We start from the raw sequence: 19,253 nt of genomic DNA on the forward strand, positions 1-19,253 counted from the left end.
TTTATATTTGATGTAATTGGAATTGAAGTCTGTGATTTTATTCTTTGTTTATTCTTTGTTACCTTTCTTATTTTGTGTGTGTTACTTTGTATTTATTGCATTCTTAATCCCCTTTCCTTTACTCCTGTATGTTTCTTGGGCATTCCTTAGGATTCCATTTTGATTGACCTATAGTGCTTTCAAGCAAATCTCTTCACTTTATGAATTAAAATATACATGCATGGCTTATCACAGTCAACTAGTATCAGCATTTTACCACTTAAATTGGAATATAAATACTTTACCACCAATTAGTCTTCTTTATATTCCTCCTTTTCTAATATAGCTTTCTTTTTCTTTTTCCTTTACTTTTTTTCTTTTTTTTTCTTTTTTTTTTTTTTGGAGATAGGGTCTGACTCTGTCGCTCAGACTGGAGTGTAGTGGCACAATTATAGCTCACTGCAGCCTCCACTCCTGGAATCCAGTGATCCTCCTGCCTCAGCCTCCCAAGTAGCTAGCACTACAGGTATGCCATCATCACGCCTGACTAATTTTATTTTTTGTAGAGACAGGGTCTCACTATGTTGTGCAGGCTGGTCTTGAATTCCTGACCTCAAGTGATCCTCCTGTCTCGGCCTCCCAAAGTGTTGGGATTACAGGTGTGAGCCACCACACCCAACCACTGATATAGTTTTTTTAAACATTTCCTGTGTATATATTGAAAACCTCATCATAAATTTTGCTTTTAAATTCAAACACAATATAAAAAATTTGAAGACAGGAGTACCACATTTAGTCATATGTTCATTTTTTATTTTTTAAGTAAATATTTTAACTGGCATGTAAAATTTTTCCTTTATGCTTTCTCATTCTTGATGTTCCATTTTTCCTTTTATTCTCCTTTCTTTTTATTTCAGAAAAATTTTCTTTCACAATTCCTTTTGAGACAGTCTAATGATGACAAATTATCTTATCTTTCCTTTATCTGAGAATGTGTTTATTTTACTCTTATTCCTAAAGAATATTTTCCCTAGTGATATGATTCTGGGTTAGCAGTAATTTTCTTTCAGCATTTGGTATTTAGTGTGCCATTAATTTTCCAGCCTTCCAGAATTTTCCTCCAGGCCAGCCAGAATTATTCTTCTGGCCTCCCTGGCTCCTGGTGAGCAATCTGTCCTTCCCCTCTAACAGGTCTTTTCTTGCTGCTGGCTTTCAAGCTTTTTTCTTTTGTCTTAACTTTTAAGAAGTTGGAATTTGATCTGTCTGGCTGTAGAATTCTTTGAGTTTATCCTATTTGGTTTAGTCTGAGTTCCTTGAATTTGTAGGTTTATGTCTTATGACAATTTGGGAGAGTTTTCAGCCATTATTCCTTCAACTATATTTTTAGCCCCACTCTCTCTTTTTTTTTCTTTTTTTCAGTGGCAACAATGACATGAATAGTATATCTTTTTGCACTATCCACACAGGTCCCTGAGCCTTATATGATTGTTGATACTATATTTTCCTGTTATTTGTAATTTCTATTGATCTAATGTCCAGTTCACTAATTTCTGTGCTATCTGCATTCTGCTATGGATCTCATCAATTGAGAGTTGCTTTTTAGTTTAATTTTAAGCTTAAAATTTCTATTTTTATGCCTTTATATCTTCCATTTCTTTGCTGAGAGTTTCTATTTTTGAATTTGTTTCAAGAGTGTTCATAATTGCTTGTTGGAACATTTTTGTGAGAATTGCTGTAAATTTGTTATTTAATAATTCTAATTTCTCTGTCATTTTGGTTTTGTGGCCTGTTGATTGTATTTTCCCATTGAAATTGAGACTTTTCTGGGTTTTGGTATGATAGGTAATTTTATACAGTTTCCTGAACATTTGTAGTGTTATGTTTTACAACTCTGATTGCTAATTAGTTTTATATTTTAGCAAGTAGTCAACGTGTTTAGATTCAGAAGGCACATCCTGGCTCACGTTTATCGGCTGTGTCTCAAATGCCAGTTTAGTTTATAAAGCCTCTGATGTACTATTCTGGTCTGCCACTTTTGTTTGCTACCCAGATAATAAGACTCCATTCCACAATCTTCTTATATATAATATATATATAACTTAATAATGTTATATATTACACATATAAATATATGTTATAATGTATATAATATATATCCTAATCTTAATAATATATATCTTGATAATTTTATATAATCTTAATAATATAGATCAAAATAATCTTAATATTATTAAGGTCATCTATTTATATAATTATATAAATATGTAATTATATTATAAATATAATAAATATATAATTATATATATAATTTTATATATATAATAATATTAAGGTTTTATATATATATAAGTATATATAACCTTAATAATATTAGTCTTGTAACAACTAAGGCTACTATACCAGAATACCATAGACTGGTGACTTATAAACAACAAAAATTTATTTTTTATATTTCTGGAGGCTGGGAAGTGTGAGATCAAGGCACTGGTAGATTTGGTGTCTGGCAAAGCCCTGCTCCCTGGTTCATAAATGGCTGGCCATTTTCTTGCTGTAAAATTCCATGGTGGAAGAGAAAAACTTTGGTTTCTTCAACTTCTTAAAAGGGCACAAATCCCATTCATAAGGGCTTTACCCTCCTTTTTACCTAATTCTATCACTTTGGGCATTAGGATTTCAACACATGAATTTTGGGGAGAAACATTCTGTATGTATACACACATAGACACATGCACGCAAATGTATTTTTTATATGTTCAGGATAGATATGTTCAATATAGATATACATGTTCAATAATCATACAGTATTTATCCTTTTGCATCTGGCTTACTTCTCTGTGGTTTCTTGTTGATCAAGAAATTAATTAGGAGCAGGAATAATATGAGAATTGGAAGTGTAAGATCAGTGAGAATATATCAAGATAAGCAATAATTACTAAAGTTATATTTGGAGAATTTGTATTTTGACTATATTAAGTTATTTGATTATGTCCAAGCTTGTCCATGGTTGTATAATGTTTTGGTTCTGGTACTTGAAACACCTCAATTTACTGCATTATGCAGTAAGGGACTCCCAAGACTTTGTTCACAAGACCTCATAAGTAAAGACAATGTTGATATAGACATGGGTGTGCTGTGATTATGCTAAATAAAGCAATAAGCTAACATATTCAACCGGAGTAGTATTGAAATCCAGTATCTCAGTCTTTCAGTGTAAGATGCTAAAATAAAATTGGAAAACGGTAAATAGTAATGTCAGCCGTGTGCAATCATTTACGAGAGAAAAGACTGTAAGCCACTGATGGTATTACATTTCTTTCGTCTTATTTTTAGGGTTGCTGGAGAAAGATAACAATTGATGACTTTTTGCCTTTTGATGAAGATAACAATCTATTGCTTCCAGCTACAACTTATGAATTTGAACTGTGGCCAATGCTTTTGTCTAAAGCTATTATCAAGCTGGCAAATATTGAGTATGTAATGACACATTATCACTCACATGAATAAAAAAAGCAAACAAAAACATTAACTATACATTCGTATTGCATAATTTATTTTTTAAAAATTAGTTAAAAGACAGCTTTTTTCCCTAAACAATGTACATGCTCTAGTATAAAATCAAATACGCCAAAACCACTGATTTGTTCTATTAGGTTAACAATAATGCAAAATTCCTCCAAGAAAAATATACCCAAGAATTATTCTATGTTCAATGCTGTCTTACTATGAATGGAAAGTTGATCATGGAAAATGATGTTTTGTTTAATAGGAGAAAGAATTGTTTTGTGGGAGAAAAATATTGGTTCATCGAAATACTGAATAATATATCCTGAAATCTAGTTAAAGATTTAGGTTCTGTATATGCAGCAATAATTTACTGATCTTGAAAAACCTGAACTTTTCTGAAAGATGTCAATGTACACTTCATGATTTTGGTAACATTGGTCATTTTTGATACATTCATGATGAAAACTACTCATATTTTCTTCAGTATTCTTACAAAATTGGTTTCTGTCTTATATTCCTGCCTGACTTGTACACCAACATATATGAGACACATCTGCTATGTGCTATTCTCTGCTTACACTTCCAGAGAAAAGGAGTCATACCATCCCGGCCCTAACAATGCAAAAAATCTTTGATGATTGGGTTGGAAATGCATGGCAATTTTGCCTCATTGCTCACTGGAAGATGCTCACATACATTGCACAGGCTGGGATTTTATACACGTCCACCTCCTGCAGTTTGTCAAAGATTCTCGATATTTAACAGGACACACCCACATGCTTTAACAGTACATGTTAGAGATTTGCTCACAGCTCAGCCCCCTCCCCTTCTATAAACATTGCAATGTTAGTCAGAAGTCAGGTCTGCTTTGTGTGGATTTTCTTTAGGCACAGCTTCATTTTTCTCTCCCAAGGCTACAAAACAAAAACAACCACTCCTACTGCCATCCTCTTCATATCTGTTTTTTTCTTACCAGCCCTCAGTTTTCCTTTGGGAATTAGTTTCACCCAGCTTTTAGCACTTAATTGCAATGATTTTTATAAAAACTCAGCCCAGATCTTTGTAGGTAGCTGAATAGCACTAAGTATTCATACCGGTGGCATGTTCATTTATTTGGGAAAAAAAATGTTCTGAATGTTTCTAGTTCTCAGACATAACTTGAAGTTCTGAGAATCAGAGCTGCTAGAGCAGTGAGGCATTGAATACATGACCTGGATAATTGGAGTGGTATTTTATCTTTCTTAAAGCTATAGTTCAGTAGAAATTTATAGCAACATAAGTATTAGGGTTATTATTATTGTTTAAAAAATCCAATTAGTAAATAAAGCAACAAGCTAAGTGTAATACATTTCTTGGGAATTCTGGTGGAAAGTTGCCCTGCATGGTACAATTTATATTTTTCCATAATTTTTTTCAGATTTTTACAGTACATAGTGATTGCTTTTATATGAGGTTTAGCTTACTACATTTTCCAAATTAACACATAGTAATTTCAATGTCAGTGTGAGATATGCACAGAAAAGAACATTATTTCTATTTGATTTGCAAAGTCACTTCATAAATTTATGCAATGAGGAGTTTAGACTAGTCTGGGATCTATCCCAATAGACACTTATTATCTTTGAAATACGTAGACATATAGAAATTCGTAATCCATAAACAACAAAGCAGTGCACATTTTAAAATAATGGCATATGTGACAAAGATAGTAAGATTTCTTTCTGAAGAAAAGCACACATGTGTTGGTAATGCCATTAACACTACCATTGACGGATAGTCAGCTGAAGCCGTGACTCCCGGGCAGAAGGGAGATATGACATTTTTGTGTGTAAATGTAAATAGACTAATAACCTCAGGGAAAAAAATAAGAGGTCTAAATGAGAATAGTGATACTTGGTTAATCATATCCTCGTTTTACTTTATGCTAAGCTGACAGATCCACTCTTCTGTACAGGACAGAACAGATGTTTCTGGTTTCTCCACAGTTATCTAAGGATTTCTGATGCCCATCTTGACTTGCCATAGATGAGACTGATCTAACACACAGCTTCAAAGACATCTTAAAATAATTACTGAAATCAGAATGATAAAAGAGACTGTTCTGTTTTTAAAAGAAGTATACAAAAATGGATTATATACTAATTATATATTTCATAACATATAATGTGAATATATTTTATGTATATAGCATTAATATTACTTTTAGATCTTAAAAAATAAAGCATATAAACATGTCTTGCAAATACAAATGAAATTAATTATATTATAAATCCTACTTCAGTGTTTTAACAAATAATTTGGCTTCTGGGATAGTATTTTTTAATACAGTCTATAATGAATAATCAGAATATATTGCTGTTTATTAATGATTCCTAGTTCTTATATATCTTTATGTGTTTTCAAATTTTGCTACCTGTAACATTATGCATTTTCTTTTTTAGCATCCATGTAGCAGACAGGAGAGAGCTGGGGGAGTTCACGGTTATTCATGCGCTCACAGGATGGTTACCAGAAGTCATTTCTCTTCAGTACGTTTGACTATTAAATTGCTCATATCTATTTTTTTATCTTCCCAAGATTTCTTTAAAATATTCCTAGCCTTTAAGAAAATTTCAAGAAAGGTCATGTTTTGCAAAATTTGGGGGAAAATATCGTTTTGTAGTATTATATAAAGTTCCTTGGGAATTTCAGGGTAAATTCTATTTCCTTATGTAGGAGAACAATGACCCCCATAGATTCTTTGTTGGAACCGACTCCTGTAACAGAAGACATATTAACAAGAGAAAAACACACAGAAGTTTATTACCATGTGGATTTCCATGGGAAATCTACAACAAAGAACAGTCAATTTTTACAGAAGTGACAAGACAAAAGAAAATGACTTTGAGCCTCTACAGGTGGCAACTTGTGGGAAGGCAAATAAATGATAGATAAAGGCTAGTTATGAAAGGCTGTTCATGTACATTCCTCTGGTACAATTCCTCAGGCCAGTAAGGGTCCAAAGCTGTCTTCAGTGGTTAACATCTGTTCTCTCTGGCACAAGGGAGTGAGGGGCAGGATACCTCTTGGTTTTTGTAAATCTATATCTTGCTTTTAGGCAAATAGAGGGAAAACAGAGTTTCTGTGTATCTGCTTCTTCATAGGGATTGCCTGTAGCTCAGCAGTCCTTCATATTTTGGGGTGGCAAGTGCAGGTCTCCCACACTTATATATGTACTATGAATTTAATCTTTAAATATCTGATGTACAAATATTTAAACAATGGTAATTATTTATTATGGTAAAACGTTTGCAAACTTCCCTTTACACTTATAAACCTATCACACTTACTTCAATATAGAAACATAACAGCAACTTTTAATTGGCCACATCTATATGGAAATAATCATAAGAAGACAACTATTATGCATCAAGTACTTTAGTATATTACTTCTCGTTTAAAAATCACAGTCCTGAAAGGATAGTCTCATTTAATCATCCATATGGCCCAATCAACTAGGTGTACATCATTTCAGATGAGGAAACTAAAGCTCTCAGAGGTTGAATTCCCCCAAACTAGGAACATGTAAGTCTTGCTGGTCCAAAGCCCACAGTCTTTCTTTCATGTGATTCTAGATATAGAGAAATTGCTTCTTTATGTCCAAAAATAGCTACTAGGTAAAGAATAGAATAGAGACATTGCTCAACTTAGTGCTGACTTATAATTTCACGATCGTTTTATTTAATACATAAAGAATATAGATGCACCGTTTTATCATTTTACCATTGACATTTGGAAACAAATCAAGATAAGGTGCATAGAAAAGAATTATAACAATAGATTTGAATATACCCTTAACTCAGATACTGACTTTTACAAGATGATTAAATCTACAGTACAGTTATCAACCTGGACCATCTCTGATCTTTGGCTGGTAATAGGAAGCTGCAATTCCCCAGGGGCAGTAGAGATTAGAGGAGGTTGAAGACAGGCCCTAGTAACTTGGATCTGCCATCTTCACCGTATTTTCAGCAGGATAAACTTGGGTGTTGCTTTGTTCACATAAAAGTATTTTCAGGGAAAAAAAACCGGAGGGTAGGAGCTGATCTTGTTTTTATCTTAGGAAAGGCCAAGATAGCACTATTTTATATCTTCTTTTGGAAACCTTTTCCTATTATCTAAATGACTTCCTGACATAATGTGTACAATGTTAGCGACAGAAGTAGAGAGAAAATGAGATTTTTAAAGTATGGAGCTCTCTAAATTTTTATACTTAGTGTTGATGGAATGCTTACAGTCTTTCCTGTGCAATTTTCTCTGTGCAGTAGTCAGTAGAGATACCAGAGACAGGAAATCATCAGAATTCTACCAGAGGATGGTAAAGAAACAAGAGACAAGAATAATTCACAACTAGAAAATTCATAAAATTTTGCCTCGGAAAATCAAAACAGAGTGTCTTCTAATTTTCCATGTAATAATAGAAGCAGAGTCAGTGACATGTCTGAGTGGGAATTAGAAATCCAACCACTTCAAAGGACTCTTGTTGGCACGTGTCTCTGATGCATAGTCTGTCTGTGAACATAGCACTCTGCCACCCTGTCTTTAAGCCTAATCGTCCAAGAAGTTATATGGTCTCATTCCGTGGTGTTTGAATAGGTCTTTTTCATAGTGCAGCATATTTTATGCAGTAGATGGGAAATACAACCTAGATTTTGGATTCAGAAAGGTCTGTTCCTATCCTGACTCAATCATTTGCTGGTTGTGTGATGCCATACAACTTAACAACCTCTTAAACATCAGTTAAGACTGTATAATGTTCCAGAGCTGTCATGGGATCAAATAAAAAAAAAATAAAATGTGCTAAAGGCCACTCTGCTGGGTAGTGAGGATCCAGGGATGAATAGGAGGCAGTTCAGGGAGTCGAGCAGATCAGAGATGCACAGGGAAACCAGTTATTATTTTCCAGCCACCAGTTCATTTCCCTTGTTTTCCTCAGGAAAAAAAATCTTAATAAATGAGTGGTTTGTACACACTGTCTTCATCTCCTCAACTCCCCGTTTCTTCTCATCTGACTGTTTGACCTCTCCCCTCCACCACACCAGTGAAATGGCTCTTCTTAAGGTCAACAAAGACCTTAACATTGTCAAATCCAGTGGTCACCTCTCCTTCCTCATTTACTTGCATCCCAGTATGTGACCCTCTTAAACAAGTTATTTCCTTTTGCAACACTTCCTTCCCTTGGTTTCCACAGCAACACACTCTCTGGGTTTTTCTCCTTCTTATTTTCTGCTCTTTCTCAGCCTTCTTCGATAGTTCCTCAACCACGATACAGCTACTAAGTGATGGGGTGTAGCAGGGCTCCTGTCCTGTAACTTTAAATAACAAACTGTTTGACAATGATTTTCAAGTTTATGCCTGGTCACCATTGCCCGAACTCTAGACTGTATTTATCTACAACTGCCTAAGTTACATAGCTATGTGAATGTCAAAAGTGTATCTTAAACTCAGAATATCCAGAAAGGAACTCTTGATTCTCAACCTCCTAAACTGCACCTTCCCTAGAATGCATCATCTCAGTGAATTTCACTACCAACCACCTATTTATTCAAGCTAAAGTAAAACACTAGAAGTCATCTTTCATTGCTCATTTTCCTTGCCTCTCACATAAAATCTCTCACTGGCCTCTGTCAACAGTACATTCTCTACTTACTCTGAACCTATTTGTTTCTCTACATCTCCATTATTACCATCCTAGTTCAACCACTGGTCACATGTAATAGACTTATAACTGGTCTCCTAGAGTCTATTTTACCCTCCTTTAGTTAAGTTGGTAATCAGAAGAATTTTCTAAAGTATAAATCAGATCATATCGTTTTCCTTGCTTAAAACCTTTCAGTGTTTAACTATTACACTTGAATGAAGTTTTACAGTCTTGACCATGATCCTCAGAGATCTACACTGTCTGATTCACACAGTCTCTGACCTCATCACTGACCACATCAATGTCTTGGCAACCATTTACTGGTCACCCAAGTCTTCTTTCTGTTTCTGAAATATAATGAAACTCACTCTACCTTACGGTCCTTACATGGGCTACTCTTATTTTTTTTCTGCCTAGAATGACCTTTCATCAGATTATTCACTTAGTTGGGTATGTCACAACGCTTGGGTTTCACCAAGCTTAACCATCAACTCCTTAGACAGGCCTAGTTGAGCATCCAATCTAAGTTATTCCTTCCCCAAGTTATGCCACATTTCAGCTTCCCTTATTTCATTTTCATCATGGAAGTTATCACTGTTGTTATTCTCTCTCTGTCTCTGTTTTACCCAACCATTGGATGTAAAGTTGTCCACAAGAACAGGGACCCTCTTTTGTTTTGCTCAATGTAGTGCCTTCTGTGTTTAGAACAGTGACACGGAATGACTGGGATACAGTATGTGCTCAATGAATTGTGTAAAATGAGAATAAAAAAATTTTAAAGTCTATACTAGAATACTAGGAGAGCATAAAAGATTCTTTGGGAACTCAGAACAGAAACCTATAGTTTAATTCCTGCAGAGGATAATATTTGAATTTATCTCAAAGGATTAGTTGAAATGAATGAAGCTGTTTGAGGTGGGGAATCCAACTCACAGAAGAAAATATATCAAGGAAATAGAAGAAAGCAGGGTGCATCCCAGAAAAACACGTGGTTCTGCATTATGTGCTATGGAATTCTAGAGGAGGAATAGGATGTGGGAATGGAAAGGTAAATAGGATCTAGATAGATAGGCCTTTTATGCCATGCTAAGACACTTTTACAACCTCCTTAAAATGATCAGATGTCACTAAGGGATTGTAGACAGGAGGATGACTGTATCAGACTCATGATTTTGAAAGATTGCTCAGAGCCTTAGGACAGCACATGGCAGGAGTGGAACAGGGAGACTGGCTTGTGCAGTATTCTTGAGGGGGTCTTCTGAGGGCTTCTGCCAAGGAAGTGGTGATGAGAATGGAGAAAAGGTGATCCACTGCACTGAGAAAAGGTAGTATCCAACTGACACTGTGTTTTATTTGAAGGGGATTTTAAAGAGAGAGTCTTGGTCATTCTCAATTTTCTGCTTTGAGTACTGAGTAGAAGGTGATGCAGGACGTTTTTGTTTACTTATCTTTTTTTATTTATTTGGGACAAATACCTATTAGGTGGTTGAATGTGTGAGTCTGGATATCAGGAGAGAGGTTTGAGCTGGAACTAATGATTTAGAGATTACACACATTTGTGGATAAACTCAAAATATGAGGAAATACTATGTAAAATGGCAAGAACACCAAGAGCAGAGCTGTGGGAAAAGAATTAAATTGTCGACAGTGAGCAGAAGAAAGGGAGTGTTCAAAGGAGTCTGCAAGTAATTTCTATGACAACAGAAAGAAAACCAGGAAAGAGGGATGTTATGGAAGCCTCAGGGAAGAATTAAAAGCAAGAAACAACACTGTCACAATCCACAGAGAAGCCTAGTAAGATAAGGACCTTCTGCATAAGTGATCATGCATGCAAAAGTGTCTACCACTTAATAGATGCTCGAGGACATGTTCTTTCCCTGTCCTGGCTATTAACGTGATTAGCTTCCCTGCCAGGGCGAGTGATCTCTGAGATAACACCATGGTTTTGGTCGCTTTGTATCAGCAAAGCCCAGCACACAGTAGGCATGCAATGAAAGCTTGTTGAATGTCTAATATATAATGCTGTTCTTTTAACTAAAAATTTGAGTAACAATTGAAATTATTCATTAAATAGCAAGTTGATTTTTCTGTCAGTAATTTCTTGCTAAGTTCAAGGAAAAAAAAAAACATCGTTTGGAAATTAATGTTGTTGTCTTTTCTCTTAGCCCAGGATATATGGACAAAGTTTGGGAGCTCCTGAAAGAAATATTGCCTGAGTTTAAGCTGTCAGATGAGGCCAGCTCTGAAAGCAAAATAGCAGTGTTAGATTCTAAATTAAAAGAACCAGGGAAAGAAGGGAAGGAGGGAAAAGAAATAAAGGATGGAAAGGAAGTAAAAGACGTGAAGGAATTCAAACCTGAAAGTTCTTTGACAACACTAAAGGCTCCTGAGAAAAGCGACAAAGTTCCAAAGGGTAAGATATTTTACATCAAAATGTGATTCAGTATGGACATTGCATATAAATACCTTACAATTGTATTTGATGTGTTGCTGGAAAGAGTGGTTTTGATCCAGACCCCAAGAGAGGGTTCTTGGATCTCACACAGTAGGGAATTCAAGGCAGGTCACAGAATGAAGTAAGAAGAGATAGTTTATTGAAAACTCCTCAGTTACAGAGCAGGGCATCTTCAGCAAGCAAAGAAAGGTGCTGTCTTTGTTTTCAGTTTTTCTTTCTTTTTTTTTTTTTCTTTTTGGGATGTAGTTGCGCTCTCGTTGCCCAGGCTGGAGTCCAGTGGCACAATCTCGGCTCACTGCAACCTTCATCTCCCAGGATCAAGTGATTCTCCTGCCTCAGCCTCCCAAGTAGCTGGGATTACAGGCATGCACCACCATGCCCAGCTAATTTTTGTGTTTTTAGTAGAGACAGCATTTCACCATGTTGGCCAGGCTTGTCTTGAACTCCTGACCTCAGGTGATCCACCCGCCTCAGCATCCCAAAGTGTTGGGATTACAGGTGTGAGCCACTGCACCCAGCCCAGTTTTTCTTATATAGGAGTCTTATCTATGTAAAAGCCAAGCTAAGCTAAGCTGTCCTGACAGCGTGACAAAATGTAGTATTCTGTTGATTTAAAGAAAGTTATACTTGGCATTCTAGTGCATTAAGTACATCAAAGCATAACAATAATTATCTTGAGAGCATACTTTTTAGGGGCATTGGGACATATGGACATATTGCTATCGGTATTGGGACATCTGGACATTCTGCTGTTGTAAGAGTGTGTCCCTTGCAGGTATCGTTAGGCTGTATCTTCAGCTATAAACATGTAATGACTGTGAGTCATGACTGGCAAGAAATGTGCCTTGTTATTCTTAAGATGGAGCTGAACTTAAAATGGGGTTTCTCAGGGCCCCTGAGGCTCCTGCTTCCCTAAGAAATGCATCTTTGTTGTCGTTATCCTTTCTTAAGTTTTTGTGACAACAGCCATGTAATTAAGATGTTTCTTTTCTAGGACTTTAGGACTTATAATGGTGTTTACTATACGCTAATTATTATTCCACATTTTGCTTTCTTTAAAAATCAAAAGCAATTCTCTACTTTGATGCTACTAAATTAATCTAGTATTAGCTCTCAATTTCCATTAAACACATATTTTTCCTATTTAAAAAGTAAAAAGTGGCAGAACTTGACAATGATGACTGGTAGAATTCCAAGCTGCAAAGCAAGATAGATGGTGGTACCATTTAGGAGAGATCACAAAATGATTTTGAATATATTGAAATTGAGGTGCCTTTAAGACAACCAAGTGGATTTTTCATGTCAAGACTCCTAGGCTGGTGATATACACTTGGGAGTCATTGACAAATGCCTGCAAAATTAAACCAGGGATGATATTTCCCAAGGAGACAGTATAGAGTGAGCAGATGAGGGAGGCTGAGACTGAGTCCTGAAGAAGTGGAACATCTAAGAGGTTGATACAAAATGACGAGCTGCTGAATGAAGAGTAAGGATCGGCCAGAGGAGCAGGGACAACATCAGCAGAGCATTTTGTCATCGGGGCCAAAGGAAAAAGTGTTGCAGGAACCAGAGATTGTATTAAATATTGTGGGAAGATGAACTATGATGAAAATTTAAATTTCTCCATTACACTTTGTGATATGGAGGTCATTGCGCACTTGTGAGTGATAGGAATAGAAGATACATTGGAGGGGAGTAAGAAGGAAGTGGGAAGTAAAATAATGTATACACAACCCTGTGAGAAGCTTGTCCTTGAAGAACAGGAAATTGCAAAGTGGAAGCTGATAGAGAAGAATGTGGGAGGCAGACAGAATATATATTTGTGAATCTAGTGAAGGAAAATTGGTTTTTTTTTAAGTGATGACTGGGAAGATCCCGCTGAGATGACTGCAGTAGTATATGTTTTCTGAGAAGAAGGAGCAAGTTCCACACCCCAGCTATAAGGGGATTGGGCCAACCCAGGGAGAGCAATGGCTCCTCCATTCTCATAGGTGGGCACAGGTCATGGGAGAGTGGATACAGGTGTAGGTGGGTAAACGGGTTTGGTAGGAGAAGATGAGGACTTCAGACCAAAGACTTCTACTTTTTGTTTATACACAGCCTAGCTATGAGCTGAAAGTGAGGTGGAGGTGGAAGATGTAGATTCTCACGGAGATTTAAAATAGATGTGGCAAGGTTTGCAGAACTATGGGAGGATTATCTCCAGTGGGACTCAGCTGCCAAGTTTATTCAGAGTGGGGTTTTGCCAGATGGGTGGGATGAAATGACAGAGGAGCAATCCTTATTTAGGGTATTGGCAAAAACACATTTTGGTGAGCACTGTTGTATTCTATCCAAATTTCTATGTGAAACAGTTTGATTTTTTTCTATTTATAATTTTTATTATGTATTATTTTTAAGTCACAAATTCTGAATAGAAGTTTGAAAGCTCTTAAAGTCCTATTTGAAAATTATACATGCACTCAAATATTGCTTCCTAAAATTAGTTTTATTGAATTAAGGTAATATATATAGAAAATTCACAAATAAAATTTTGATAATAAACTTTTTAAAAACAGAAACTTCTTGGTTAAATGTTTTATCCTATGATTGAAGTTATAGTTATCTTTACTTTTATATCTAATTTAAGTGTTAAATCTACTGAAAAAGCTAAGATATGGGCCGGGCATAGTTGCTCACGCCTGTATTCCCAGCACTTTAAGAGGCTGATGCAGGCAGATCACTTGAGCTCAGGAGTTCAAGACCAGCCTGGACAACATGGTGAAATCCTGTCTCTATAAAAAAGAAAAATAAAAAGAAAAGACAAAGAAAAATTAGCAAGTTGTGGTGGTGCACACCTGTAGTCCCAGCTATTCAGGAGGCTGAGGTGGGAGAATTGCTTGAGCCTGGGAGGTCAATGCTGCAGTGAGCTGAGACCTCACCACTGCACTCCAGCCTGGGTGGCAGAGTGAAAGCCTGTCAAAAAGAAAAAAAAAAGCTAAGATATGAAACATGTCTATTTTGGCTGTTCAGAAACATTATAAGTAGATAATGTCACAGTTTTTATTTCTGAAAATTTTGAAGATGAGCAACCTGACCAATGATGATTACAAACTTAGCAGATGATGCAGAGAATGAAATGACAGAAATCTATAATTTCTGTCTCAGAATTGAGACAGATTTGTTAGGGAATTAAAAAAATCTTCGAGAAAAGTATTTTAGGTTGAAGAAGAATATGTTTTGTGGATTGAGTATATGAATGAGCATTCAAATGGTGGGAATCGTTCTGGATACAAGAGTTTTATTACCTAAGCCATGTAGGCAATAAGATGCTGGTTTGGGACTTTGGTTGGAATCTGGGCTCCACAAGAAAATATTTTGGAGTCAGAAAACTGTGTTTCCTGTAAGTGGAGGACCCAAATAAGGAAAGTCTGAGAGGGCTCTACATTTAGGACTTAACTTTCAGCACAGGCTTTGCTGTGTTTTGTTTTTATTTTTAAAATAAGAAAATTACCTTGATACTATAATCTTATATAAATAAAATATATTCAAATAACTATCTCCATGAAACAAAATTATATGCAGTAGATAAAAAGCAATGCTGCATTTATTTCATAATATATCTCAATTTTCAAAGTTCTCCCTGGCTTTATCATGGTGTTTCCAGTTAGAGGGGATCATGTTTTGGAGAAATTATGGCATAATTTTACATTAAATAATACTATTAGTTTGGCCTTTTTTCTTTAAGACAATGACTGAATAAGAAATATAGTTTGAGATTGTCTAGTTAAAATATTTATTGTGATTTTTTCATATGTTAGAGAAAACAGATGCAAGAGACATTGGAAAGAAGAGAAGCAAAGATGGAGAAAAAGAAAAATTCAAATTCTCACTTCATGGTTCAAGACCCTCATCAGAAGTGCAGTACTCTGTGCAGTCCCTATCAGATTGTAAGCTCCTAATTTCTTAGAATAATAACTATTTTGGTTGTTTCTTAAAATGCTGGAAAACCTTGGAACTTAGAAATACATTTTTTCTTTTGAAATAACTAAATAAACTTAGTCAAGGTTGCCATAAATGTTGGGTTCTCAGATGGGTGGGCGTGTTGGGCCAAGTCCTACCAATGACAGAAGCCTGTTGTCCAAATTACAGTGCAATTGTCACAGAAGAAGTATCCACATATGGGAGAGGCTTCTGCTGGTTGCTTTCAGGTATTTCTCTAAAAAATACTCAGGTTGAATTTATCATCCAAATTAAGTAAATTCAAAGTTACTTGTTTGTGTGGTTAGATGCCAGCCACCAAATAAAACAAAAAGCCTACATCTGGCTCCTTGCTCACAGTGGGCCTCCAGCTCTTTTACTGTGTTTTAGAAAGTAACTGTGAGGCCGGAGACTCTGGAAGTCATTGTTTATATCACAATACTGACAACCACACTTTTTTGTGTATCGCATTGTGACTGGGTGGATGTACAAGAACTATTTATAATAGCCTCATTGTATAAAGGTCAACTATTTTTGTGAAAATGCTAGGGTTTCTCTATCACTTAAAATCACATTGGAGCTCTTTCATTTTAATTAATCTTTCCAATTTGGACTTACAAATTATCTCTAAAGACCCCTTGGCTACCGCATTTTTGTCCTGTGTACTAGCTAAAACAGTATAGGTATAGTAGCCTTTAAACAAATTGTATCAGGTTGAAAGCAAACAGGCTGTAAAAAAATGATACTGCAACCTATTCAGGAGGTTATCAGGAGGAAGACTAGAGTGTCTCTTTTGAGTCTCAGCTTTGGCTCATCTATCTTGGTGCTTCCAGAGTGCAGGTTATCATTTTCACCTCATCCTTTATTAGCTAGTCAAAAATATGTGTTTTTACATCTAGTAGTGTGCCTTATTAATACATTTTTATCTTTTTTCTTATTATGATGATTTGTATGAGGACATTTTAATAATTATGGCTTTTTATTTTTACTGAAACATGTCTAGTGATGTGGATAGAAAAAAGTCACTATTGTGTTTTTAATTCTACATTAAAAATCATTTTCTTATATTGATTCCTTAAGCAATATTTTTTGATAGTGAGAAACATTACATTAGCAGATTTACTGATGGTTCTTCATCTTTGTGAAAATGGCTAAAACTTTCTGAGAGTTCTTTCTTTGTGAAAATAAAAGTAATGATGCCTTCCTTCTCCTGCTGAACTTACAGTTAAGGTCATTCCAACACATAGAATGTGGTTCAGTTTGGACTGTGGAGTCAAGCTGGTTGAGTTCAATATCTGCTCCAACACTGAATGTATAAGTATCAGGCAAGTGATAGAGCCTCTTTAAACTCAGGATCTCTATAAATCAGCATTATTGTTTTGGTGAGGGTCCTTGTGAGAATCAAGTGTTGAATCCAGGTAAAGTGCTTAGCACTTGTTGGTAGAGCTACATTTTAGCATACTTATTGCAAAAGCCTTTGTTAATTCTTACATGTGCTAAAGATACAGTGTTAGAATGAACTCTACAGGAGTACTTTATCTGGCATAAATATGAGGGTGGCCATGTGAACTTCCTTCTCCCACAGAGTTAAATCTAAGTGCATTTCTGATGGTGTTATAATTCATTTCCTTCAATCAGCTGCTTTGGTTTCACTTGTAAAGGAGATAATGGATAGACAGTAAGTGTTCAAGAGGTAATTGAGTTACAATTCAAACTCTTATGGAAAATATAACATGACATTTATATTGTTTGTTTATTTGTTTATTTATTTATTTGACACAGAGTCTTGCTGTGTCACCCAGGCTGGAGTGCAGTGGTGCAATCTCAGCTCACTGCAATCTCCACCTCCCAGGTTCAAGCAATTCTTGTGCCTCAACCTCCCAAGTAGCTGGGACGGCAGGCGCATGCCATTACACCTGGCTAATTCTTGTATTTTTAGTAGAGACAGAGCTTCATCATGTTGGCCGGGCTGGTCTCAAACTCCTGACCTCAAGTGATCCACCCACCTTGGCCTCCCAAAGTGCTGGGACTATAGGCATGTGCCACCACGCTTGGTCTATATTGTTTATTGATGATTTGATATTAGATGTGTTGTAATTAATTATGATAAGTCACTGAAAATTTAGTATAAAGAACCCCTGTTTTATTAATTTTTTCAAAGTAGCATATTTATCACAACGGTCATTACAATAAAATGATGCTCACAGTTTTAAATGCCATAGGAGATATAGTTTTATAATGGCAGAAGACATGTAGAGATTTATATATATTTACATGTCATCTAATATTATCCAATGCATATCCTAATAATGACTTGACATTTAAGATTTCATTTTGTTATTTTCAAAATAAGTGTATTCATTTAGGTACACTAGCTGGTATGACTAACAAATGATTCTAATGTCATATATGTTTCTTTCTCAATTAAAATAAAAAGACTAGTGTTAATCACTGGCGGGAAGTTATTTTCTAAATGGCATTGAAGAGACCCATGCTCCTTCCATCTTATGCCTCTTATACCTCTAGCATTCTAAAGTTCTATACCAGTGGGAAGAAAAAGAGCTTGGAGGATTGCAGGAGCAAGATGTCTGAAATCAAAACAAACTGTATTGTATATCACTTCTGGTCTCATTCTATTGAAGACAATTCAGTCCAATGGCCACACCTGACTTTAAGAGGAGTTGGAAATATGGAATGTGACGTGCTAAAGATCGCTCATTTCAGGAGAAAGAGGAAACCATTTGGTGAACAATGATCAATCTTTACCACATTCCACTTTCCTGATCACCAGATACCCCTTTCACTCTTCTTCTCACATGTATGTTCAATACGTACCAAGAGTCCCAATCCAAATTATTATCTAGTAATTTCATCTAGTTAAAATATCCAGGATCTCCAAGTCATGTACATGCACACACATGCTTACAGATACACCCATATGTATCCACTCACATCTCTCATGTACTCTTGAAGAGGAACACAGTAACCACGATATAAACTCTGCTCATAAAACAAAATAGCAGGGGACACACTGTAGTCACTCATCATTCGCAATTCTAAAATTTGGCTGAGAAAGTCCTGTTAAGACCTTTTTCCTGGCATAAAGGGGAAGTTCTTTGGCACTGCTTCTGCTCTCTTGGAGGAACTCCAAATTATAAAGTGTAAAGTGGGTTCATAAACCCACAGTCTTACTCCAGAGTTCACACAACTTCTATGTTTTCTCTCCTCTCGATATCTATGAATACTAATATTTTAAACTGTAAAACTTATTGAAAACTTTTATTCTCTAAATAACTAAATTTAAAATGTAGCTTAAAAAGAAACCTTGATACAAATAATGACATTAATTACAAATACTGAAGTTCTATAAGAATGAATAAATCATACCCTTCCAATATTTGAGAAAAAATGATTATGAGAAATATTGAGATTTGAGTTTTGCCAGTAACTTATTAACTATAGGGTAAGTTAGAATTTGTGTAGTACTCTAGTATAGAGTTCAGTATCATAGTAACTTTAAAAAATTGTTTCAAAAAAGCAAAAATCAATAACATTAGAATATGACTCAGTGGAATAGTAAGTTGCATATTTTCTGACTGTGAGAAAAACTGCTAGCTTTTCACAATTTCCTCCTCTTCCTAGGAACACAGTTTTGCTATATTTTCCCAGCCTCTT

At 35.6% G+C, this 19,253-nt stretch overlaps 1 protein-coding gene across 1 annotated transcript in view; it reads left to right on the forward strand.

The window, feature by feature from the left end:
* Positions 1-19,253, forward strand: part of ADGB (androglobin) — a 208,058-nt gene that overhangs the window by 61,894 nt on the left and 126,911 nt on the right. Inside the window, exons 6-9 of the mRNA XM_004044802.5 lie at positions 3,310-3,449; positions 5,925-6,011; positions 11,329-11,576; positions 15,419-15,547. Of these exons, the coding sequence (XP_004044850.4) occupies positions 3,310-3,449; positions 5,925-6,011; positions 11,329-11,576; positions 15,419-15,547 (604 nt within the window). The remainder of the gene's footprint in view (positions 1-3,309; positions 3,450-5,924; positions 6,012-11,328; positions 11,577-15,418; positions 15,548-19,253) is intronic.

Source organism: Gorilla gorilla, chromosome 5, assembly GCF_029281585.2.
Source record: "Gorilla gorilla gorilla isolate KB3781 chromosome 5, NHGRI_mGorGor1-v2.1_pri, whole genome shotgun sequence".
Classification (NCBI taxonomy): Eukaryota; Metazoa; Chordata; class Mammalia; order Primates; family Hominidae; genus Gorilla; species Gorilla gorilla.